At 39.7% G+C, this 26,503-nt stretch overlaps 1 protein-coding gene across 2 annotated transcripts in view; it reads right to left on the bottom strand.

The window, feature by feature from the left end:
- VPS41 (VPS41 subunit of HOPS complex) overlaps window positions 1-26,503 on the bottom strand; it is a 409,984-nt gene that overhangs the window by 80,367 nt on the left and 303,114 nt on the right. For both annotated transcript variants that reach the window (XM_043463545.1, XM_043463546.1), the window contains 2 exons: window positions 18,398-18,460; window positions 14,940-15,005 (listed from right to left, as the gene is read on the bottom strand). In XM_043463545.1, the coding sequence (XP_043319480.1) occupies window positions 14,940-15,005; window positions 18,398-18,460 (129 nt within the window). The remainder of the gene's footprint in view (window positions 1-14,939; window positions 15,006-18,397; window positions 18,461-26,503) is intronic.

The raw sequence follows: 26,503 nt of genomic DNA, 5'->3' as shown, positions 1-26,503 counted from the left end.
GTCTGACTCTTTGAGACCCTACGGACGGTAAGGCGAGACCTTCTCTGTTTGGTTTAGGTTAGTGCGGCTCCTTGGTTCCAAGGATGTCCGCTGGTCTCCCCTTAGGTCTGAGCAGTGATGTCCTGGAACGGGTTTGTCCGTGTGCACAAAGCTCTCTGGAACGTCACAGTACCCACTTCTGTCCTCCCCCCACCCGGCCTGCCCTTCTCCTCTATGTTACCGGCTTGATCCCATGAAGTGTTTCTTTCTGTCTTCCCTCTGCACTCCACTCAATTCTTTTAAAAATGCTTTTATTGTCCATTAAAGCACAGTTGATTAACAATGCTGCATTAGTGTCAGCAAAGTGATTCAACTATACATACACATCTATCTGTTTTTCTTTTTTCTTTTTTTTATCTGTTTTTCTTTTTCAGATTCTTTTCCCATTTAGATTATTACAGAATATCGAGCAGCATTCCCTGTGCTACACAGTAGGTCCTGGTTGGTTATCTGTTTTATTGGTTATGTATTTATCTATCAATAGAGCAGTGTGTGCATGTCAATCCCAAATTCCCAATTCACTCAACCCTTTACTCATGAGTCCTATCTCCCAGTCCACACATAGTATAAAATCTTAAATGTCAGCTAGAAATTACAAAATTATTGCCATTACTGTCCTTTGAAACGCTCCAAATAAAATGATGCTGTACATGCAGCATTTGATGGATAACATTTTTGTAGTTTCAGATAGGAGGGGTTAGGATTTTTCTATCCTAATCTATGGGAATTTCAGGCAGAAACGCATCATCTGGCAGGAAGGCCAAGGAAAGTTCTGTTTCGGCGATTTAAGGCATGATAAGCTGCTTTTCTTACACACACTCTATGCTAATTTAACTACCACAAAACTACCTGCTTGTATTTCACTGACATTTAATAAAATCCATTTCTTTCTTCCAGCCATAAAACTGCCTAGAGACCTACTGAGCACGAATCTTCTACAAAGCATTTTAGAGGGGAAGCCATTGAGGGAACTAGCCTTAAAAGCAGCTGGTTAATTTATTTGGTTCATCTTCCACATCCTGTAATATTGAATTGTCATTATCACAATACTGAGAGCAATTTAAGCTCAATGGGAGCTAAGTACAGAGAGAGGAAAAACTGTTTCCAAGAGGTCTATTTTTTTGTTGGAGAAAGTATTTTAGGGCTTTATTTCCCATAAATCCACATTCTGGCAGTCAGCACTCTTGGTACTTATATTTCAATAGGAGCCCTCACATCCTCAGCAATATACTTTATTCTCCTATGTTCTGTGCTGATAAATCTATCTAGTACTTTCTTATACCACATCCCAGAATCTCCCACACACAGGCTGGGATTCCTATGGGGCTGTAATAAAGCTGCCGATTCTGGTAGCCTAACACCCATCATTACCCATCACCCATTCTTCCCTGGTGGAGGAAAAGGAGTATGATTGGACCTTTTTTAATCATCTTGTGCTCTTCCAAGTATATAAATCATTTGAGTCATTTGGGCTACCTAATACCAGCAACACTGCCTGCTGAGGCTGGGGTCTGAGCCCATGGGTGAAGGTATTTTCTCCAGAAAGGACAGAGAGGCTTGGAGAAAACAGACTCCACAAGAGATAAATGCTTCATCAGAGAAGATACCGGAGCTCAAGATGACAGAGAAATAGAGCAAAATGAAATCCAGCAAATTAGAATATGCCAAATATTTTACTGTCCCAGTAAAAACAAAGGGTATAATGATGAGGAGGGCTTGCCACAGAAGGATTTTTAAATCCAAGATTGGAAGAGATTAGGGATAAAACTGAAGTCAAGAAGGCAAGTGAGAAAAAAATTGGTGAGCATGGAGAAGACTTGGGGTGGTGGCTGGCAGCAGACAGGAGTCTTGAATCTTGATGGAGACAGAAATGACCAAGAAGCAGCAGCCTGAAGAGCAGAGAACACCTGTGTACTGCTTCCTGCTTTGGCTCAGTACCGAAGTTTAAAACACACAGCCTTCCTGACCATCACTGAGAAAAAACTCAAATCATGTAAGAAGAAAATAGGGATTTCCTAAATATATGACTGCTTTAAATTCGGTGGTTATTTTCTGCACAAGTTCTAGTCCATCCCTCTCCTTTCCTGAAGAGTGGGTTAACCTGATTAAAAGCCGTTCAACACAGGACAGATACTGCTACCAAAGTCTCTGTACACAGGTGGACTTCCAGAGCCCGTGTGACAGGCCATCTGCTTCTAGGCAGTATCTGAATAAGCACAACTGAAAAGCTACACAGGTTTTTGACAAATTCTTGAACTTAATTAATCCTGTGTAAATTATGTACCAGAAATATGCTTTGAAATTTAAAAAAAACATCATATCAACATAAAGTAACAGTCAAATTAGTAGCCAAGAAAACCAAGCTATGAATTCAGTGTGAACCAAAGAAGTTAAACACAAGAGGTGCCACTGAGGAGCAGTTCCTTTGTATTAAAACAAAACAAAAACCTAGCAAGGACAGAGATACAGATCTATGTCTACCCGCCCACCTATACGGGTTTAGCAATCAATTGTAGCAAGCATGTGAGGAAGATTCCTATTCAAACTAGCAACCTGCCATTGCTGCACATGCAACTCACAACTGCAAATGGGATTCCAGAAATGAACGAGGCATTTAAAAAGTAATTTTTCTACTAAAACACACAAACAGCCTTCCACATGGATCCTGAAGACTTAACAGAGCTGGCTGTTCAAATCAAAAACCTTGAGTTTGTTTTTCAGTTTGCAGCTGCCTGAGGATCTATTTCCTGGGACTGGGTTCAAGGTTGGACCCCTTCCCCAGTAGAATAAATATCTACTGGGTGATGCAACTTGAATGAACATTCCGTGTGATGAACAAATATCTCTAATTTCAACTACACATAAGCTCAATCAGAGATGACTCAGGAGGAGATCTTTGCACAGTGAGGTTATGAAAAATACAAAACTGCTAAATCTTGAGTAACAGGAAGAGTCACAAGAACACACAGGTTTATGGATGTGAACAAGTGCTTCACTCAATTCAAATCAAAGCAAAAAGGAACCAACAAGGACCTACCATATAGCACAGCAAAGTATACTCAATATTTTGCAATAATCTATAATGGAAAAGAATTTGAAATGGAATATATATATATATACACAAACACACATATGTATACACACAGATATTTAATGGAATCACTGTGCTGTACATCTGAAACTAACATAATACTGTAAATCAACGATGCAAGCTATGTGTGCTCGGCTGCTCAGTCATATCTGACTCTTTGCGACCCCATGGACTGTAGTCTCTCAGGCTCCTCTGTCCATGAGATTCTCCAGGCAAGAATACTGGAGTGGGTTGCCATGCCCTCCTCTAGGGGATCTTCCTGACCCAGGGATCAAATCCTAGCTCCTGTGGCTCCTCCTGGGAAGATCCCCTGGAGAAGGAAATGGCAACCCCTTCCAGTATTCTTGCCCGGAAAGCCCATGCACAGAGGAGCCTGGTGGGCTACAGTCCGTGGGGTGGCAAAAAGTTGACACAACTTAGCAACTAAACAACAACAACAACAACAAATCAACTATATACTTCAATGGAAAAAAAAATGAAGCAAAAGGGGAAAAAGTAAAGATCAGGACACTGCCTACAGCAGAAACCAAATCAAATGAACCTGCCTTTAACTGGGCATGCTGGCGTGTTTTTAAGAGCTTTCAAGGAAGCAGCAGGACAGACAGTCTAGGGGCAGACACATCTGTGGAGTAGAATATACTCATCTTCTTTGTACACAGTTCAGCATCTACTCGAAAGTCTCATTATGACTCCTATATAATGCCTCCCTAGAACAAGAATAATTATTCCAGGTTTAGCTAAAATTGGACAAAAGGCTGCAGGCTATTCAGTAAGCAGCAATAATTTGCGCTCAAACTGACAATAAATATCAAATGGACAGTCGTCATTGTCCTGGCTTCTATGGTAATATTAAAAGCTGCCCCGAGCAAAGAATACAACCAGAGAAATCACAAAGGAAGGGATATAAGTGACTAGTAAATAAAAATGCTCAAAATCACTAATAATTCAAGGAATTTACAAAATAGAACAATGGAGTCTCTTTCTATGTATATCAAATTGGCAAGTTGATACGGTAAAATGGCTCCTCTAAAACACACAGCTGGTATAAATCAGTATGTTTTCTAGAATGTACCTTTACTTGGCAATATGTATCAAGAGCCTAAAAGATACTCGGAATCTTTGACTCAGTAATTCTAATCCTAAGAATCAGAGCTAGGAAAACATTCAGCAGCACAAACAGAAGTTCATACCCAAAGATTTCTAACTTCAATACAGCATGATTTATGATAACCCCAAACTGGATACAACCTAATGGTCCAATAATATGAGACCGATTAAGAAAATTAAATTGACCTGCAGGATGGAAAATTACATAATCATTAAAGAACATCTGAGCTAAGATTAGACTTCAATAATGTAGGGAATTTCATATGATTTAGAATGCTAAGTTGAAAAGAGAGCCAAAATAGTTGAGATTACTTTATACATTCTTTTATTATTGCTTTTTATTATTATAAAAGGCATGGTTTCTACAAAAAAAAAAAAAGCAGAAAATAAATGCCAATGAAGGCCAGAAAAAACACTAATAATCTTGCTCAGATATTGTTAATAACATGTTAATAATATTAATATTGTTAATAATTTGGTATTTAGCTTTCCATGAAATTGCTACATCATACAGTTATATTTCTACCAGAAAGGGAAATCAAATAGTATGTATTATTTTCATAAAGTACCTCAATAAGCCATCTAGCAAATGTTGGGCATTTTATTTGTCACAATGAAGAAAGAAAAAAGCTGGAATGCAGGAGTTCGTCTGCCATTCAGAGCAGGGTCTTGGTGTTCTCCGGGTAAATATAAACAATTTCACAGAACACCGACATAAGACAAGGCCCTGTGACCATAGGATGAGGAGAAAAACAGGACCACTCCATAATCACCTCTGAACATGGACAAAATATTAACATTTCCCAAGCCACATAAATGACCAAACATCTCCCTATCCTGGCTAAAAGGAAAGACTGCTTCTTTATCAACGTCTTTAGCCTTGATTTTATCTTTCCTCCTCTGGATATGATGTATTAAGATACCCAGTGGTGGAAAATCTCTTGCTTCCGACAGCACCTGACCCAGCGCAAACTCCTACTTCTTTAAAGCCTCCCCACACCACCTCTCATCAACAGCCCAAATCCTGTAACACCCTCCTTCTAACACACCCTCTCCCTCACACCCTGCAAGTGTGTTCCTGGAGATCTAGGGCTGCACGGCACTGACACGGCTATTCACTATCACATACACTACCATCAGACTTTGAGTGGGTTCAAATCTGCACTGTCACAAACAGCAAAGAGGAATATTGGCTGAAAATGAATCAGAAAACTAAAAGGAAACAAACTAACTTATAATGGGGGGGGGGATCCCCAAATGCTTAACGACAAAGGCTTGAAAAATCAGTAATTACAACAGTAATTTTGCACAGGCAATAACTACTCCAAATACTAAAGAACAACCACAGCATTCTCAACATGCAAAGGAAGATATTTTCAGTAAGGAGCAAAGGATGGTTTGATTACTCTAGGAAGACAGATGGTAAGCTTAACATCAGAATCCAGGGAAGGGCTGCAAACAATACGGAAATATTACACACGGAAAAGTTACCTGAACTCATTAAAGAAAAAAAGGCTTCTGTTCTCACCAGGTTTTTGATGGCTATGAAACAAGGAGGACGACTGAAGAAAATGCGGTTGCCACGGATCCATCTCCAGGATGTTGGGAGCTCTACATACTGACATCAAAAAAGCAACTAATGTTTGAGATGGATGAACTTAATTTTGAAAGCAAGGAAAAACATCTGTCACTGATATTGAAAGTGATTTCTATTTTTAAGCCCTGGATTTAAAATTTTAACTTCAGCCAGTTCAGTACATAGAGAAAAACCCACCAAAATATACTTTTACAATATAGCTATTTGCAACTTGGGTTTTACATACCTAAGAAATATTTGTAAAGGTTACACTGTGTTTTACTTCCTATTAGTTGGTAGTTTTTAATCAATTTTGGCATGCTTACAGCATGAGATGAATTTCTAGAAATGGAACCACAATTTATAACACCATGCCTAGAAGAGATGAAGGTGTTTATTTACAATGGTTCTATGTGCAACCACTTGGACATAAATTTGGTGGTTGCCTGAGAAGTGATGTGTGAGAAAAGTCTGCATGTGGAAAACTGCTTAAGATCAAGCATCTAAATGCCTGCAGAAGTATCATTCTCTAGATCCACTGGTCAGCAGACTGGGTGGTGTAACTGACGTCAAGACTTTTTCAGGATAAACAAGGTCTTACTGTACAGTACAGGAAACTATACTCAATATCCTGTTGATAAACCATAATGAAAAAGAATACATATAACGGAGTCACTTTGTTGTAGAGCAGAAATTAACACATTGCAAATCAACTTCAATACTTCAATAAATTTTTTAAAAATTAAAAAAGATCTTTTATGACCCCAAGAACCCCAGTTTCCATCTGACCAGGAGACAAGCAAATATATAAGGAAGCACTCTTCCCTTGTGGCTCAGATGGTAAAGAATCCACCTGCAATGTGGGAGACCTGGGTTTCAGTCCCTGGGTCAGGAAGATCCCCTGGAGAAGGGATAGGCTACTCACTTCAGTGTTCTTGGGCTTCCCTTGTGGCTCAGCTGGTAAAGAATCCATCTGCAATGCAGGAGACCTGGGCTCAATCCCTGGGTCGGGAAGATCCCCCTAGAGAAGGGAAGGGCAACCCACTCCAGTATTCTTGCCTGGAGAATTCCATGGACAGAGGAACCTGGTGGGCTACAGTCCAAGGGGTGTGAAGAGTCAGACATGACTGAGTGACTAACAACTAACTACAGCTAACTACATTTCACATTTAATGGTCATAGGAGTTTGCTGGGCTATGGGAATTTTAAAAAGTTTCGCATTATTACAAAAAACTGCTCCACTGCATCTTCTTCCAAAAAGAATCCAACATGCAATTTGTTGTTTGTTGATCACGTTGGACACTGAGAAGCTAGCTGATGCTTCTACCTCTGCCCTTCAGGTAAAATCTGCCAGGAGCCTTCAGCCCTGAATAGTAAAGCGCTTTTTCTCATTTCATGCATGCAGGTCCTTGCTTTGTTTGCTGACTGACACTTTCCAGCTTACAAAGCAAGCTGTCCCTGCGGCCAGGTCCCCTCATTCTAGTTCACTGCAATGCCAAACAGCTGACTACCTCGTTTCTAAAGATGAACTCCGCTGCAAACAGCAGTGTGACAATTTAATAATTTGTCAAAGGAGGAGAATCAGTTATTATGAAGTGTATTTCAGAGTTCAAAGGTAAAGGTCATAGGGAGCTCAAGTTTATCTACTGACAGAGAAAGTTGAGCAATTAAAAAACCAACAAGCAAACCAGACAAGATCTGCCTGGCAGACTTATTTCTAGAAGACATACCTCATTTCTATGCTCATGCATTAGAATTCTTGCTACACAAGGTTTACACTTAAAAAAAAATCCATTGATTCACATGTTTGAAAGTTCTCTCCAATGGCACTCTTACGAGATGTGCTTTCTCTTTTCTTTTTTCAACATGGAAACAAAACAGAATTTAGAATAAGCTTTTTATGCTCATGTGTCAAGCGCTGGAGTCCATAAATCCAGCTATGGCATTCAACTACTAAGAAGTTACCTTGAAAATCTAAAATAAAAGTTTATGCCAGACAGAACTATTGCCTCCTCTTTCCAGTCCCAGGTGGATAAGGAGCTATCTCCAAAGACCTAAGAAGCTAGAACCTTAAAAAGGAAATATCAACAACTGTGTCAAACTGCAGTTTCAGGTTTTTTTTTCCCTTCATAACTAGTTTGTAGAACTATTCTGAAATGCATGTTCTGATTACTTTTTTAAAAATGTTTACCCCTCGCCCAGTAACTAAGTTTTCCCATCAAATCAACTAAAATCTTAAATTAAAAATCTTCATCAAATTTTCTTGTGAAATGACATCAAGATTCTCTCTGTAGGACATCCATCTTGCTCTTTTTCTACCATATTATCTGCCATGTACTCTAAACAGGGAGGTCTAGTGCAAGGTTATCACCATTTGCTAAATGCTGGACTCTGCAGACGTGTTCTGCTTAGTTTACAACACTGGCTACAAATTGCAGTTGGAATGATCAGAGTTGTGATTGGGCCAATGCAGATTTTGATTTTTTTCTCATTTACAAAGGTATAAAATGCCCTAACTCGGCTATAAGAAAAAAATCGACTCCCCCTAAAAATTTGCTAATACCTTAAAAAGAAATTTTTTTCACAATATTATCTCTTTCTTAATGTCACCTTCCAAGAGCCTTTCTCTTAGTTTTTAAAATCAAAGGTGCATTTCTTAATGAAATCAGAAATATTCCCTGAAATAACCTCAACTAAATAAACCTATTTTAAAACAGACAAAACACATTAATCCCAAAACCATGTAGTGCAGGCAATCTTCGAAAGTGCACACCATACACATACAGAAAGAAGAAATCTTTCCAGAGATTTCTGCAAAGCACACCAAGCTTCTGTACGTTTTGGCAATCTCTAGTTATTTAACTCTATACAAAGAAGTCACTATAACTTACTAAATAAACACTAGTTTTTACTATTCACTAAATACACATTTACACAATAAACTTTAATGAATTCAGAGAAATCAGTCAACAGCTTGTATGTTACAAGTTCCTGAATAGAGGGCATGTATGTGCTAAGTCCCTCAGTCATGTCCAACTCTTTGGGACCCTATGAACTGTAGCCCTCCAGGCTCCCCTGTCCATGCGATTCTCCAGGCAAGAATATTAGAATGAGTTGCCATTCCCTTCTCCAGGAGATCTTCTCAAGCTAGGGATTGAACCTGGTTCTCTTACATCTCCTGCATTGGCAGGGAAGTTCTTTACCACTAGCACCACTTGGGAAGCTCGAATACATGCCATATTTACATACTAACGCTTCTTAAACCTCTAACATAAATAGGAAAAACTGTAATGCCCTTTAATTCTATTCTCATTCTTTTTTATTGAAATAGATGCACAGCAAAGTGATTCAGTTACATATATATATTTATCTGTTCTTTTTCATATTCTTTTCCCTTACAGGTTATTACAAAATGTTGAGTAGAACTCCCTGTGCTATATGGTAGGTCCTTGTTGTTTATTTTATTTATTTTTTTTCCTTTATTTATTTTTTTCCAGTGGGTTTTGTCATATATTGATATGAATCAGCCATAGATTTACACGTATTCCCCATCCCGATCCCCCCTCCCACCTCCCTCTCCACCCGATTCCTCTGGGTCTTCCCAGTGCACCAGGCCCGAGCACTTGTCTCATGCATCCCACCTGGGCTGGTGTGTTGTTTATTTTATATATAGCCGTGTGTATCTGTTAATCCCAAACTCCTAATCTATCCCTCCTTTCCCCCTTTGGTAATCATAAGATTGTTTTCCACGAATGTGGGTCTATTTATGTTTTGTAAATAAGTTCATTCATATTATATTCTTAGATTCCACATATAAGCAATATTATATTTGTCTGGCTTACTTCACTTAGTATGATAATCTCTGGTCGATCCTTGCTGCTACAAATGCATTATTTCATTATTTTTATGGCTGAATAATATTCCTCTGTGTGTGTGTGTACACCACATCTTCTTTATCCATTCACCTGTTGATGGACATTTAGATTGCTTCCATATCTTGGCTACTGTATAAAAAATAGTGCTGCAATGGACACTGGGGTACATATATCTTTTCAAATTATAGTTCTCTCCAGATAGATGCCCAGGAGTGGGATCCCTGGCTCATATGGTAACTCTATTTTGTTTTTTAAGGAACAGACATATTATTCTCCATAGTGGCTGCACCAATTTGCATTGTCACCATTAGGGTAGGAGGGTTCAACTTTTTCCCACAGCCTCTCCAGCATTTGTTATTTGCAGAATTTTGAATGATGGTATAAAAATGGCTTTTTAAAGGTAAAGAACTCAAAATCAAAATGTTTTAAAAGGAGTTAATTTGTTTGTCATCCCGTAAGTAATCAGTGGTTCTAAAAACTAAAAATGGCACTGGCACAAGGACAGATACACAAATCAACAGAATTGAAACTCCAGAAATAAACTCGAACATTTATGGCTAACTGATTTTTGACAAAGGGCCCAAGACAATGGCAAAGGAACAGTCTTTGCAACAAAGAGGGCTGGGACAATTGGATATCCATATGCAAAAGAATGAATTCAGACCCTTACCTTACACCATACACAAAAATTAACTCAAGGGAGATTCCAGAGCTAAATTTAAAAGTTAACACGATAAAACTCTTTGAAGAAAACACAAGCATAAATCTTAATGACCTTAGATTTGGCAATGATGTCATAGATACAATACCAAAAGCACAAGCATCAAAATACACACACACACACACACACACACACAGAAAACCAAAATTCCACACAAAACAGATAAACGGCACTTCAGCAAAATTAAAAACTTCTGTACCTCCAATGACACCAGGAATAAAGTGAAAAGACAACTCAACGACTGGGAGAAAATATTTGCAAATAACATACTGGCAAGAGATGTGAATCCAGAATATATAAAAAAAAAATTTTACAATTTAAAAAAAAAAAAAAAGAAAAAAGACAAATAGCCCAATGGAAAAATGGACAAAGAATCTGAATAGGCATTTCCCCAAAGATAGACAAATGGCCAACAAGCACTAAAGATGCTCAACAACCTTAGGCATTAGGGAAATGTAAATCAAAACAAGGAGATATCACCACTTTCCACACACCAGATGCCTATAATCAAAAAGACAGCTACAAATGAATGAGGGTGAGAATGTGGAGAAAGTGAAACCCTTACATACTGCTAGTGAGAATGTAAATGGTGCAATCACTTTGGAAAATGACTGGACAGTTCTTCAGTGTTCTACACTGAGTTACTAGATGATCCAACAATCCTACACCCAAAGGGCATTAAAATACATAGCCCCATAAAAGAGTTGTACATGAATGTTCACAGTACCATTAAGTGCAACAGTCAAAACATAGAAACAACCCAAATGTCCATCAACTGATAAACAGCTAAATAAAATATGATATACCCATACGATGAAAGGTAATTTGGCCATAAAAAGGAATGAAATACTGATACATGGCTACAACATGGATGTACCTAGAAAATTAATTAAAGAAATCAGACACAAAGGCATGTACTCATGATTCCATTTTCATGAAATATTCAGAATTTACATGAAATATCCAGAATTTGTGACCCCATGCACTATAGCCTGCCAGGCTCTTCTGTCCATGGAATTCTCCAGGCAAGAATACTGGAGTGGGTTGCCATTTCCTTCTCCAGAGGATCTTCCCAATCCAGGGTTCAAACCCAGGTCTCTTGCATTGCAGGAAAACTCTTTACCACATGAGCCTCCAGGGAAGCCATCCAGAATTTACATGAAATATCCAGAATAGGCAAATTTATAAAGAATTGAAATAGACTAGCAGTTCCTTGGGGCTAGGAAGCAGGGAAAAGGGGTTAGGGAGCGACTGTTAATGGGGACAAGGTTTCATTACTGGGATGATAAAATGCTCTAAAATTGGATTATGGTGATGGTTGCACAATTCTGTATACATATTAAAACCAGTGAGTTGTACATTTTTTATTTTTTGGCTGTGCCACACAGCATATAGGATCTTAGTTCCCCAACTGGGGATGGAACCTGTAGCCCCTGTAGTGGAAGCGCAGAGTCTTATCCACTGGACTGCCAGGAAAGTTTTTGAATTGTACTCTTTAAACTGGTGACCTTTATGACATGCAAATTATATATCAATAAAGCTATTAAAATAAAAAGACATGACAATATCACTTACATTGACATGTGAAATCCTATGATTCCTCACTTCAGAATATCACATATATACTTTCATCAAGCTCAATAACCTAAGTCCTTTATACAACATACTAACCCTTTGGTGTGTGTTTCTTTTAAACTATTTTAAATCAGAAATTCTAACTCAACAATATCAAGTTTTTCACCAGATAGCTTGAACTGTTTTTATTTTATATGTACATGATTAAGCATCTTTTGTGCTTGGGAAGAAATGTCTACACATGCATTTTTGGAGACGTGAATAGGAAAACAGGAGAAAAGAGAATGCTCCCTCTTAGAACACTGAACACAGAAAAATCTGTCAAGCAGAGAGTGATAACCAAAGAGATGAACCAAATCTTTGATGTTCTTGCCTGTTGAGCATTCAGTGAATTCTACTTACTTTAGTACTTATCACAATGTAATCTTGGTATCAATCCCAAGTTTTTCCCATGTGACCTTGCCTGCACTTGGATTCTGGACTACTTCGTTGTCCATACATTTGCTCAACAAGTTTTGGCCCAAAAAGTTACAACTACTCTAGAAGTTTCGGCCCAAAGAGTTACATTCACTTGGTCCTTTCTACAGATGTCAAATGCTATGTAGAAGGATGAACACGTTATTGACACAGTTAACTTAGGCATCTTGCAAGTTGACAAGACATTCATGTAGCAAAAACTACTCTGGCAAATTAGATCAGATGATAGGTACCCTTCACAGTATAAAAGCAATTATTAAACCATACCAACAAGGTGATTATTAAGAACACAAATCTATACAGAAACTCCCACCATAAAAGTTTGAGTCCATGTGGACATTATTCATATTATCTCTAATATGTTCTTTCATACCAATACCTTGAAAAAATAGGGGACAACTCTAAAGTCTCTAACTTCTGGAATTGGAAAGCTAGAACTCAAACTGCATCCTCACTTGGAAAATACTTACACCAAAATGATTTATCAATATTTTAAGTTATCAAAATTTTATGAGGGATTGCTATTAAGAAGGCAGCAGACAGTTTAGAAGCAGAATCTCCAACCCCAGTCAAGCCTTCAGATGAGTGCGATCCTGGCCAAAATCTGGACTGAAATCTCATGACAGGCCCTAAAACAGACCATACAGGAAAGCCACTCTTAAATTTCTGACTGTGAGATAATGAAATTGTGTTGGTTTAGGCCACTTAAAAAACAAACAAAAAACCTAGTGACTTGGCATTTTTCATCTCTAATGAGTTTTAAATAAAAACGCATGGGTTTAAATTATAGCTATGTGAATTTATGCTCTGTCTCACTTAAATTTTTTAACTAGAAAAGTGTTTACTGAAGAAATATCAACACTTTATCGAGAAGAATTTTGAAGCTACTCTTTCCTGCAATCAACAAAGACAAGTAAGGTGGCTATTTTTTCCTAGCAGTAAGTCAGCTGCAGATCTAAAATAGAAAATGTTAGCTTCAATCTGGAATTCCTACTGATTAATTCCATACATGCTTCCCAGAGTAGCTACCCTTTACCCAAAGGTAAAGAATCCACTTGCCAATTCAGGAGACACAAGAGACATGGATTGGATCCCTGGGTTGAGAAGATTCCCCAGAGTTGGAAATCCCAAACTATTCCAGTTTTCTTGCCTGGAAAATTCCACGGACAGAGGAGCCTGGTGGACTACAGTGAATGGGTTCACAAAGTGTCAGACATGACTGAGCAACTGAGCACAATCCCATAGACATTTCTGTGTGAGGTTAGTGCTGCTAGAGCCTAAGGATAACAACAAGTCCTGGGGAGGGCATGAAAGGAGCTGGTTCTCAAACAGAAATCAGAGCTGGTGCAATCTTGGCTTTGTGCCTTGAGATGCAGTTGGAATCTAAAGGATCTGCCACTTAACCATTACATGGAGCTAAAATCTGTGCTTGAAAAATGCCAACAACTAGTATGCAGTCCTTTCATTCTGTGAAGCAACAGTCCAAGTGAAAAGGACAGATACCTACCACAAAAACATTCAAAACCATTTGGTAGCTAAGCCTCGAAGTATCTATTCCGTAGCTATACCTTGCTATAGAAATAAACACATACAGCCTGCTCTCCACTGAGCCCCGAACCGGATAGAAAACAACGTTCAGAGTTCTAGGACCGGGGGAACATTTTATTATAAAAAATCACTGGTGAATAAAAATAGAAAAAACAATTTAACTTCTTCTATAAGCAGAAAGAGTCTTTTATTTTAGAATCTGCTATATCTACAAACATGTCAATGCATAAAATGATTCTTTTTTACTTTCTCATGTTTTAAATAGCACTAAGATAATGAAACATGCTAGGAACATGTCACTCAAAAAGAGCCATGGCAAGCTCAGCTCAGTGCTCGGTGTTGACTTAGAGGGGTGGGGTGGGGGTGGGGGAGAGGGAGGCTTGAGAGGGAGGGGATATATGTAAACGCAAAGTCCAAGCAGTTGCAAAAGAGCTGGACACGACTTAGCGACTAAACAACAACAAAACAGCTGATTCGCTTCGTTGTACAGCAGAAACTAACACGACATTATAAAGCAATTATATTCCGATAAAAATAAATTAAAACATAAAATTAAAAAAAGAGCCATGATTGTTCTAAAACTTTCTCAAGACTTGCAAGAGATTATCGACAAGTGGGGAAAAAAACACTAGTTTACTTGCTCTTACTTTTTAAATGCTACCTCTTTGTGTGTGTGTGGAAGGGCTATATTTCAACAGGCTAGCAGTTTGAGTAACATCTGTTTTTGCCCGCACCTGTTCCAAAGGGATGTCACTGACAAGCGCTGAGGCCACACCTCCCCCAAGAGGTAATGGTCTTACTATTTCACTACACTGTGCTTTCTCAAATTTTCTCCACATGAAGAGTCAGACATTAAAAATACTAAAGATAAACTGAAGAGCAAACAGAACCCCTCCAAGACTGCCTGTGACACCAACATGCAGCATTTACCTTCTTCCCTCCCGTCACAAACTGCTTGCAGCTGGATCTCACGAAATGCGGGTGCACAGCAACGATCTGCAAGGAAGAGGGAGCCAACACGTCACTGGTTAGGAGTCACGGCTGCAGAGCAGAATGAAAGCCCCTTATATATGACAGGCAACATGATCGAAAAATCAACCTGGTATCTAGGTAGGCAGTAATCTATTCAAGGAATATTTTGCACCAAGGGGGAGCGAGTTTTGCTCTGGTGTGAGAGGGTCTCTTCTACGAAGTCAGGTCAAAGCTAAACGATGAGAGTGAACAGCTGTCGTTTCTGGTTGAGTGGGACCCTCTGAGTGGGCGCACCTCTTTAGAGGCAGCCAATGAAGGTAATCAAGGCAGCGAGATGTCACAAACGTTTGTAACTGAAGACATTACATAGAAGAAATCTAGATTATTTCCTTGTCAGGATGCCTCCCAAGTGGAACGAGGGCTGCACTGCAGCCTCATAGTCTGGAGTGGGAATCCATCAGTGGGAAAGACAATGGCGCTGCAGACCCAAGCTGAGTTCCGGAGCTCAGAGTCCCGGTCCTTCCCTTTTACCTCCACCGTCAGTCAGTTCCTGGGCCCCCGGTTATCACCTGCTCTCCACCATCTCCTACAACCCCAAGGCTGCCCCATCCCTTGTCATCATTTATTTCATTTGTCAATGGCTTTCTGAGAAGCTGATAGCTGCATTCAGCATAAGCTCATCTTCGGGGCTCCCTTACATGGCCGCCAGCCTGCAAAGACCCTGCCTCCTCATTTTCTTATCCCCAAACCCACGTAATCACCAATTAACACACTGTGTTGTTTTTCCAGGCCAACGTACAGAATTATTTCTACACATTAAAAAAAACTGACACAACTATACTTTCACAAATCTTCAACTAAAGACATTTTCTATTCTTATTAATTAATGAATACATCTCCATCTGCCAATGGGATAGATTCCATTTCCTACCCTGTCATTTTGAGGGCATTTATTAGTATGTGACTCCTCATTCCTCTAACCATTCCTCACTTCCAGGTTAGCCCTTCTTTCCTTCCACGCTTGTCTAATCCATCCTGGATACCAACGGAATCATTTATACATTCTGTTGTTATTACACGTTCTTAAAATCTTTCTTGAGGGTCCTCTTAGCTTTCTTATGATGCACAGTCCTAGATCACAACTGCGAGTGCAGTCCTGTCTGTGCCCTCAACCACATAACCTTATCCCTCATCCTTCCTCACCAAGAAGAAACCAAGGCCATCACGTCACTGCCTCTGACTGCAGAGCTTTCACTGCCCAACTTAGTGACACTTGACTTGGTCTCACCAGCAGAGGCTGTAGGACTCACATCCAAGGTTTCCCTCCCTCATCCCTACATGGTGGATCCCATCCCTTAGAGCCACCCCACTAAGTATTCCCTTTTGCTTATTTTGGATCTTTCCCCCTACGATTTTTTTTTTTTAATACCAACAACCAAAACATGACTGGCAGAAATCTCCTGGACTTTGGTTCTTTCTCCATCTACCAAATGAACTCCCTTCTACATCACAAAGTTTCTTGAAAGAGTCTACCTTGCTTATTTCTACTTCTTTATCTCCAATTTACTCCTTCATACATAGTGAGCCTCCCCCTCCTAGACCCTCCGCATTAAGGTCGCCGGGAGCTCATAATTACCAAATAAAGTGCCCTGCTTCTGTCCCTACGTCGTGGTAGCTGCACACTGCCTTTTCTGTGCTGCTCGCTCCTTCCTTCTGGAAACCCTCTCTCCTTTGGCTTCTCCTCCAATCATCCTAATTCTTCTAAGATCCCTCTGGTTTTTTCTTCCCACTGCCTGAATCTTTAAATTAGCGCTACAGGGGACTTCCCTGGAGGTCCAGTGGTTAAGTCTCCATGCTTCCAATGCAGGAGGCGTAGGTTTGACCCCTGATTGAGGAACTAAGATCCCCCATGCTGTGGGGCTAAAGAAATAAATAAATATGATAAACCACCACAGTGATACTAAAAGAAATAATTTAAAAAACTTTAAAAACAAAATAAGTTAGTGCTCCAGAATCTGACCCTCAGTCTTTTTCTTCTCACTCTTTAACTGGATGATAACTTTCAGAATGGTTTCCTCTTACTCAGCTGTAAGTACAGCTGGCTACCTACCCAGTTTGTGATTTTTAGGGCCAATCTCCATGCTGAGCTCTACATTCACATTTCCAAAATCTCCATAACATTTCCACTGGATGGTATGTCTCTATAGTTATCTAGACCCCAGACCACACTAGCAACATCCTGCCTCAAACCATCTCTTATTGCAACTGACAGCGTTCCCACACACCATTACCAAAGCAAGAACCTGGATTTACCCTCAGCTCTTCCATTTATTATTGTTATTCCATTATTTATTATTATTATTTCATCACCAAAGCTTATTAAATCTACCTCCGCCAGGCTTTTCCAATTCATTACTGCTACTCCATCCTGAATACCATCTTTCTTTTCATTGAGCTCCTGTTACACCGTGTCTAGGGTATGGCTTAGCCTTCTGAATCGTCTCCTGCCCCCAATCGATCTCTTGCTTGCATTCTCCTGCATTCTGGTAGGGCTGGCTTTCTAAAACCTGTATCAGATCCCACCTCTCTTTTACCTGTTGATCAATAAATGTTTGAATAAACACGTGAGAAAACCAAACAACCTCTTCCTTTACAACTGTAATAGCCAGTGTAACTACAGTAACTGTTACCTAAAACTGATCTTCTGCCTCAAGTCCGCCAGCCTTCTCATCTACACTGGATATAGTTGCCGTATTACTTTGCTTTCGGCTTAGCTCAGTTTTATGCCACTTCTTTGCTCTTCGGCATTCCATAATTTCTCCTTATCTACGAGACAAATTCCTTAGCCTAAATATAAAGCCACCTCAATCTGCCCATGCAGTTCTCCTGCCAAGTCAGTATTTTATGCACCATCTATACTCAACTATTTGCCACTTCCTAAACACAATTTGAACTTTCTAACCTCTTCGTTTATATTATACTGTTCTTCTGCATGGGAAGTCAGCTTTCTCCCTCTGTCCTGTCCATTTATTAAAGCCCAGTCAAACATCAATCCATCTATGGAAGCCATCACTAACAAGAACAGCGAGAAGTAACTCCTCTCAGTTTTAGACTCAACACTGTTTTTACCTCTTTCTGAGTCTTTAATCACAGATTGTGTGATTTGAGTCTTTAATCACACACTGTGTGTTTATCATCTCACCCACTACACCAAAAGTTGGAGGATACACTGAGGTCACAGCCACATAATATACATTCTGTGCACCTCCGAGGCATCAAATAGTATCTGGTACATTGACTGATGGATGCTTACTGACAAAATTCATGCAAGATTGGTAGTGTTCAAAGTATTAGTTTTCTTACTGCCATTGTTGAGAAAAACCCTCTGAAAAATTAAAAACTTACTGAATACTTACTTTAATGGGACAGTCAAAAGTCTCGTGAAATTCTTCTCCAGAATACAGTCCAAATACCTGCACCTAAAAAGTAAGTGGATCCTGTCAGTTCACCATGACAGTATCAAAGAAAGCTGCTGAGTCAGTGACAACACGTACTATTAATAAAAAAGTCAAGTACTGAGTAAACTAAGGTCTCTGTAATCTCTATGAAATATCCAATGAAAACAATTCCATCAGGGTGAGAATATACCACTGCAATTAAGTTTTTTTACCAGCATCTCATGGACAGACTTCCCTTTGCCCATCACAAATTTATTTCATTAAATAGATGTCAACTGTAAAAAATGAAATAGAGATGAATAGGTTATTAATACTTTTTTATGAATTTTCCATAGGCTACTACTACTAAATGAATTATTTGTTCCTTTCCTTGAAGGAAAAAGAAGCTTCTTCTTTCAGTCACGGATATATAAATCAACCAAGCAGATCAAAGTTGCAAGAGATTAGATCTGCACTTCATTTACCATCTTATCTTAAATCTATTGAGAGCATATACATGTAAGATTTAATTTTCTACTTATCAGTGTCTCCCTTAAAGTGGTTTAATCTTAATATCTTTCCTCTAAGTGGTTGATTTTAATATGCAATTGTATAATGTACATAAAAAGGCCTTCCCTGGTGGCTCAGGTGGTAAACAACCTGCCTGTGATCCAGGAGACCCAGGTTCTATCCCTTGGACATGAAGATCCCCTAGAGAAGGAAATGGCAACCCACTCCAGTATCCTTCCTGGGAAAACCCATGGATAGAGGAGTCTGGCAGGCTATAGTCCATGGGGTCACAAAGAGTCGGACACAACTGAGCAACTAACACTTTAACATAAAGGGTACAGATCATAGATTCAGAACTTGACAAATGTTTATGATATGAACATACCCCTGCAGCCACCACCCATGTCAAGAAGCAGAACCCAAGAAGCTCCCCTGTGTTCCTTCCCATTCATTTACAGCCTCACAAACTAACTGCTCCTCCGAAATCTATCACCTTTGGTAAGCTGTGCTGATGTTTGAATTTTATATAAATAGAATCATAAACTATTTCACTGGCTTCTTTTGCTGGATATTTTCCTTCTGATATTTATCCACACTGCTATGTACATATGGCAGGAGTTGGTTCTTTGTTACTGCTGTATAATATTTCAGTGTATGAGTACATCACCATCTGGGTATCCATCTTCCATTGATTACTTCGGTTATTTCCAAATAGAGGCTATTATGAATAATGCTAAAGAAAGGCAATGCCAAAGAATGCTCAAACTACCACACAATTGCACTCATCTCACACACTAGTAAAATAATGGTCAAAATTCTCCAAGCCAGGCTTAAACAATATGTGAATGATGAACTTCGAGATGTTCAAGCTGGATTTAGAAAAGGCAGAGGAACCAGAGATCAAATTGCCATCGAAAAAGCAAGAGAGTTCCAGAAAAACACCTATTTCTGCTTTACTGATTATGCCAGAGCCTTTGACTGTGTGGATCACAATAAACTATGGAAAATTCTGAAAGAGATGGGAATACCACACCACCTGACCTGCCTCTTGAGAAATCTGTATGCAAGCCAAGAAGCAACAGTTAGAACTGGACATGGAACAACAGACTGGTTCCAAGTAGGAAAAGGAGTATGTCAAGGCTGTATACTGTCATCTTGCTTATTTAACTTACATGCAGAGTACATCATGAGAAATGCTGGGCTGGAGGAAGCACAAGTTGGAATCAAGACTGCCAGGAGAAATATCAATAACCTCAGATATAAAGATGACACCACCCTTATGGCGGAAAGTGAAGAAGAACTAAAGAGCCTCTTGATGAAAGTGAAAGAGGAGAGTGAAAAAGTCTGCTTAAAGCTCAACATTCAGAAAACTAAGATCATGGCATCTGGACCCATTACTTCATCGCAAATAGATGGGGAAACAGTGGCAGACTTTATTTTTGGGGGCTCCAAAATCACTGCAGATGGTGACTGCAGCCTTGAAATTAAAAGATGCTCACTCCTTGGAAGAAAAGTCATGACCAACCTAGACAGCATATTAAAAAGAAGAAAAGTCATGACCAACCTAGACAGCATATTAAAAAGCAGAGACCTTACTTTGCCAACAAAAGTCCATCTAGTCAAGGCTATGGTTTTTCCAGTAGTCATGTATGGATGTGAGAGTTGGACTGCGAAGAAAGCTGAGTGCCGAAGAACTGATGCTTTTGAACTGTGGTGTTGGAGAAGACTCTTGAGAGTCCCTTGGACTGCAAGGAGATCCAATCAGTCCATCCTAAGGGAGATCAGTACTGGGTGTTCATTGGAAGGACTGATGTTGAAGCTGAAACTCCAATACTTTGGCCACCTGATGCGAAGAACTGACTCATTTGAAAAGACCCTGATGCTGGGAAAGACTGAAGGTGGGAGGAGAAGGGGAGGACAGAGGATGAGATGGTTGGATGGCATCACCGACTCAATGGATATTATGAGTGTGAGTAAACTCTGGGAGTTGGTGATGGACAGGGAGGCCTGGCGTGCTGCAGTCCGTGGGTCACAAAGAGTCGGACACAACGGAGTGACTGAACTGAACTGAATGAATAATGCTATAATGAACACTCTTTCTCCAAATCTTTTGGTTCACTTACAAATCCATTTATGAAGAATGGGATTGTTGAGTTGCATGTTATATCTCTGTTGACATCTAATAGACAGCTGAACAATTTCACAAAATTGTTCTGGTCAATTTATACTCTCACCAGCAAAGCATAAGAATTCCAGGAGCTCTCAAACACTTGGAACCAGCTATAACGGGCACTCAGAACTGTTTCCCAACACTTGGGAGGTTTTCACTCTTTTTCTAGCCTCTAGAAGAAAGTGGTGTTATTTTTTCTTTTAAATTTTGTAAGAATTCACCAGCGAAGCTATCTGGGTCCAATGGCTCTATATGAGAAAGTATTTCATTACAAATTCATTTTTTAAACAGACATAAAACCTTTCAGACGTTCAATATCTCGTTTTTATCTTAGTAAGCTGTGAGTGGTTCATCTGTGAAAGTTCCAAGAGGAAAATGTACTCATATTATCATCCTGGGGAGATACGTTCTTCCACTAAAATATAAAATCTTCAGAATATCCCACTCATTTTGTGACTCCTGTGTTTATACTCTTAGGCCAAGAATGCTGCTGGGTTCCAAGAATAGCACATCGTAGGATGTAATGTCAAGGGGCGATGATCTACTCTGCGGTAGTCTGATAAAACGTATTCTTGACACAGCAAATACATGCACGCCCCACTACCACCATGCTGCTCATCATTCAGAGTGCACTGGCTCATGCTTTTACATAAACCTATAAGCACTGGGTGGCTTCCCAGGTGGTTCACTGCTAAAGAATCCACCTAGAAACTCAGGAGATGCAAGAGACATGGGTTCTATTCCTGGGTCGGGAAGATCCCCTGGAGGAGGGCATGGCAGCCACTCCAGTATTCTTGCCTGGGAAACCCTATGGCAGAGCACCCTGGCGGGCTACAGTCCATGAAGTTGTGAAGAGTCACATGTGACTCAGCAGTTAAGCCAGGGTACACACTGAACTTCTTATAAAATGGTAGTTGAGAAGCTCAGAAGAATAGCATTATATGCAAAGTTTTACTCTGCCCAAGGAAGCTGAATGTGAATGAGCCCAAAGAATCCAAGAAAACAGGCTCAAAGTAAGACAGGAACTATATCACCTGAATCTTACTAGACTAAATGAACACGGGGTCAACTTACTAAAACTACATCAGCAGAAATGCATGGTACTCCAGGAAGTTTATATTCTTCTAACATAAAGCTACTTCTATTCACTCCAACTATATCACAACAACACGGTCCTGTGTCACATCTTACACTCCTGCTAATAACTTGGACCTCAAAATGCTGCCACACACCTTACCTCAGTGGTTCTGATTGGACTACAAGGTTAAGATCCCTGGATAATAATAGCCAGACCCTATCCTTGACAAATTAAACTTTTTGGTGGGATAAAATATATTTTTTTTTCAGGTGAACATATTTATTTCACTCATAGTGGTCAGTTTCTATCTAGAAATGTCTAAATGTTCCCCTGAGCTCTAAATTTATTTATTTATTTTAGCTGTAATTTGATTCAATTTTAACCTATGGGGAAGTCTTGGTTACAACTGTGTGAGACTAAGATTCCAGTGGGAAAGTGTATTTTGATAACATCTCCTCAAAGAAGTCATGCCATTTCTCAGTTTTCTCAAACTATACAGGGAAACAATCTTCTGGAAAAGGTCTCTAGTGAAATGGTCAGTATCATTCTGGTTCTTTAAGAAATTTTATTCTGAATTAAACTATCCTTATGGACTTCAAAATGAGAAGAAATACCTTTAAAACTGTATTTTTAAAGGTTCATAATTCATGGTATGTAACTAGGACTGAAAATCTTGCTCTCCCTCATCTGACCCTTATAGCAAGACTGCTGGGGATGAAAGCAAATACCTTTGTTGATGTTCAGTCACTGAGTCAAGTCCGACTCTTTTGTGACCTCATGGACAATAGATTGCCAGGCTCCCCTCTCTGTTCATGGGATTTTCCAAGCAAGAATACTGGAGTGGGTTCCCACTTCCTCCTCCAGGGAATGAAGCCATGTCTCCTGCATGAGCACACGGATTGTTTACCACTGAGCCACCAAAATAAACAACTCGTCTAAAGTCGTAAAAATCAGGAAGACTATTCCAAGCTCTATTCTTCTATATACAGTCATTATAGGAGCTAGTCCAAAATTTGTAAATAAAGAAGATACATTTCCATATGAAGTGCAAAAAAAGGAAGACTAGAAAAAAATTCAAATGCCTCAAATATTTGCCAAAATAGTGAAAGGGAATATCAGGCTATGAATTAGACAACTCTACCACAGAAGTTGAAATTAAATGCAGCAGACTATTCAGTTCACATGGACAAACTTAATTCCACCTATAACAGGATAGATTTTAAGAACAAAAGTTAAGTGATTTTTATTGTGGGGAAAAGTACACAAGCTGTAAACAAACAAATATGGGACTGCTGAAAAAAGACTGAGGTATCAGTAAGTGAGAAAATATTAGAAATATTATGAATCTTATGGGGAAAACTAAAATACAAATTTCCAGGGGTAAAAATTGTGAATCCAACAACAAAACAATGATGAATTCGTATGAAGATATAATAGTCGAGTAAGAAGGCAGGAGGAGAAGGGGACGACAGAGGATGAGACGGTTGGATGGCATCACCAACTCAATGAACATGAGTCTGAGTAAACTCCGGGAGCTGGTGATGAACCTGGCATGCTGCAGTCCATGGGGTCGCAAAGAGTTGGACACGACTGAGCAACTGAACTGACTCACTGACTGAAGAAGGAATAAGCAGAATAAGAGAACAAGTCATGGAAGTTCTTAGCAAACAAGCTGACACTCAGAACTGTCCTTGAGAACTAGTCAGAAGCAAAATATCACTATTGTACCCACTACAGAGACTGGAGGGGTGTTTGCTGAAGGCGGTGAGCAAGACTACAGCTCTTAGGTTAGTCTCTCTCACTGTCTTTTTTTTTTTTTTGAGATTTTTTTTATATGGATCATTTTTAAGTCTTTATTGAATCTGTTACAATCCTGCTTCACTTCCATGTTTCGTATTTTTGACCACGAGGCATATGGGATCCTAGCTGCCTGACCAAGGATCAAACCCACACCCCCTGCAGTGGGAGGCAAAGTCTTAACCACTGGAACACAAAGGAAATCCCTCTTAAGTTAGTCTCTATTTCTACATTTAACTGAGTAACATTTTCCTCAACTGTCCTTATTTTCTCTTTCAGGATGGAAAACACTGAAATGTCTCAAAACAAATCTCATAGACTTGATATCATTATAAGCAGGGTGAACTGTAAAACCTTTGCTATTTTGGTTAATTTCAGTAACGTGACACCCAAACTAGTAGGTCACAACTTATACTACTAAAGCTAACAAAATCCAAAATGATTCTCATTCATTTCCTCTTTTTTTAAAATTTTCTCAGTGAATATCACACTGTGAAAAGAAATCCACTCAATGACTGCCTGGAGAGATCTGGCTTTTAGGAAGATCTTGCCTGAGAAAAGAATCATATTTAAATGCTAAAATGGAAAGGATCCCTTTGATAAGGGTATTTCCTATAGCAGCCCTGACAACTTCTCCCAATTTGTCACAAAAATACCTAATGAGAAAAACAAAGTTCAGAACAATCTGTCTTATAGTCAACCTACTGCAAAGTTCTAGAGTATTTCTTATTAACTATAAACCCACAGAGCAACATGAGGACCACAAAAGGTATGTGCTATGTATTTACCACCAGAAAAACAGAAACCCTACCCTCATGAAACAATCAGGAAGGTGTCTGGTCTCCACTTTAGCACAGGCTTCTCTGTATTTGCCAACCATAAAGCTGAGTGACAGGCCACCTGACATAGAAACTGTGAGTAGGGTGGCCGGAGTGTCAGAAAACTCAGCTGGTACTTCATTATAACAGCCCCCCAAACCCAAGCTTCCCAATAACAACTGGTCAAGCATTAAAACAGGAGTGAACATATAAGCTGTAATTCCGTCCAGGTCAGTGGCTGGAGGGACCCTCACGGGGGAGATGTCAGGTTTTCATATTCTCCACTCATGGAGGGTGTTAGAGACCCAGGAGAGAAGATAGGCGATGCTCCCAGTTCACTGGGGGAGCTGCCTTAACTGGATACTTCCAGGCAGAGGAAACGGAGCTCCTTAACTGGACCCTGTGTGGAACTGAAGTGTGATTCTACAACACCCAGCAGGATAACACCAAGAAGGATAACAAGGAGGGCCCAGAGCAAGCAGACACTGAATCTGTTTGCTAACTGAGGTTCAGAGAGAGCTTGTCTCCTTGTTTTGGAAGGGATACAAAAGTAACAAAAACATACACAGGATCTATAAAAAGAATGAGGCAGAACACAATTTCAAGGACTCCAAGGGAGAAAAACCATGCTTTAAAAAAAATGTCTTAATAGAGACTTTCCTGGTGGTCCAGTGGTTAAGATGCTGTGCTTCCACTCAGGGGGTGTGGGTTCGATCCCTGGTCAGGGAACTAAGATCCCATATGCCAAGTGGTATGGGGTGAGGAGGGGGCTAGTGTTAACAGTAACAACAACAAAAACTACAAGACTGTTGACTTCAGTAAGAAGAGACCTCTATGAATCTGGAGCAGAAGAAAAGGATGGTGATGATGATAACTGCTGACAATTACTACCTGTGCCTTCTATTTCAAATACTATTCCAAACTACTGACACATATTAACTAATTTCCCCTAATGATTAACACAGCAATAATCATTACTACTCCCTTTTACAGAGGAGGAAAACAGGCTGAAGCCCAGAGAGGGCTGAATCACTTAGCTGACAACACACAGCTCAAGCGTGGCAGGATAATTCCACTCCCAGCCATTTGATCTCTAATAATACTCTTAAGACCTCTAATACACTAAGAGCTAAGACTTCTCATGACACAAGAAGTCATCATTTTGGTTTTGAAAATTAAACATAGATCAGGCTGACATGAGAAAAACTGGGAGAGATTGAAAAGGTTCAGGAAAATTAAAAAGGCCCAACAGAATAAAACGCTACTCCAGAAAGCAACATGGACATTAGAAGCAAAGCACATCAGCCAAGGGACCAAACAAGAAGAGAAACTCTCCTGGACTTCAGAGAAACGAGACGATAAAAACCATGAGAACACAAAGCATATATGTGTGTCTGCGTGTCTGTGTGTGTGTGAGACAAAACATGGCCAAGGTTTCTTACAATATATTTTCGAAAGAGAAGGGTGGATAGGAATTATCCATTCACTCTCGTACCTTGAAAAGGTGACACAGAACAATGAAGGAGGGGAAGAGGCCAGACTACAATGTTTAAGAAAAGGGTCATGAAAATAAAGCAGAAAGATCTGAGAACTTCCCACACACCCAAAATCGGCTCTGCCACATCCCCATCCAGGCCTCGCACTGTGCCCGCTGCCCAGCTGAGTCAGTGGAGGGGGCTGGGGGTCAGGCAACATCCCTGACCTAACAGAGC

This window comes from Cervus canadensis, chromosome 3 (assembly GCF_019320065.1).
Source record: "Cervus canadensis isolate Bull #8, Minnesota chromosome 3, ASM1932006v1, whole genome shotgun sequence".
In the NCBI taxonomy this organism is placed as follows: Eukaryota; Metazoa; Chordata; class Mammalia; order Artiodactyla; family Cervidae; genus Cervus; species Cervus canadensis.
This window is presented reverse-complemented; position numbering and strand designations above follow the sequence as displayed.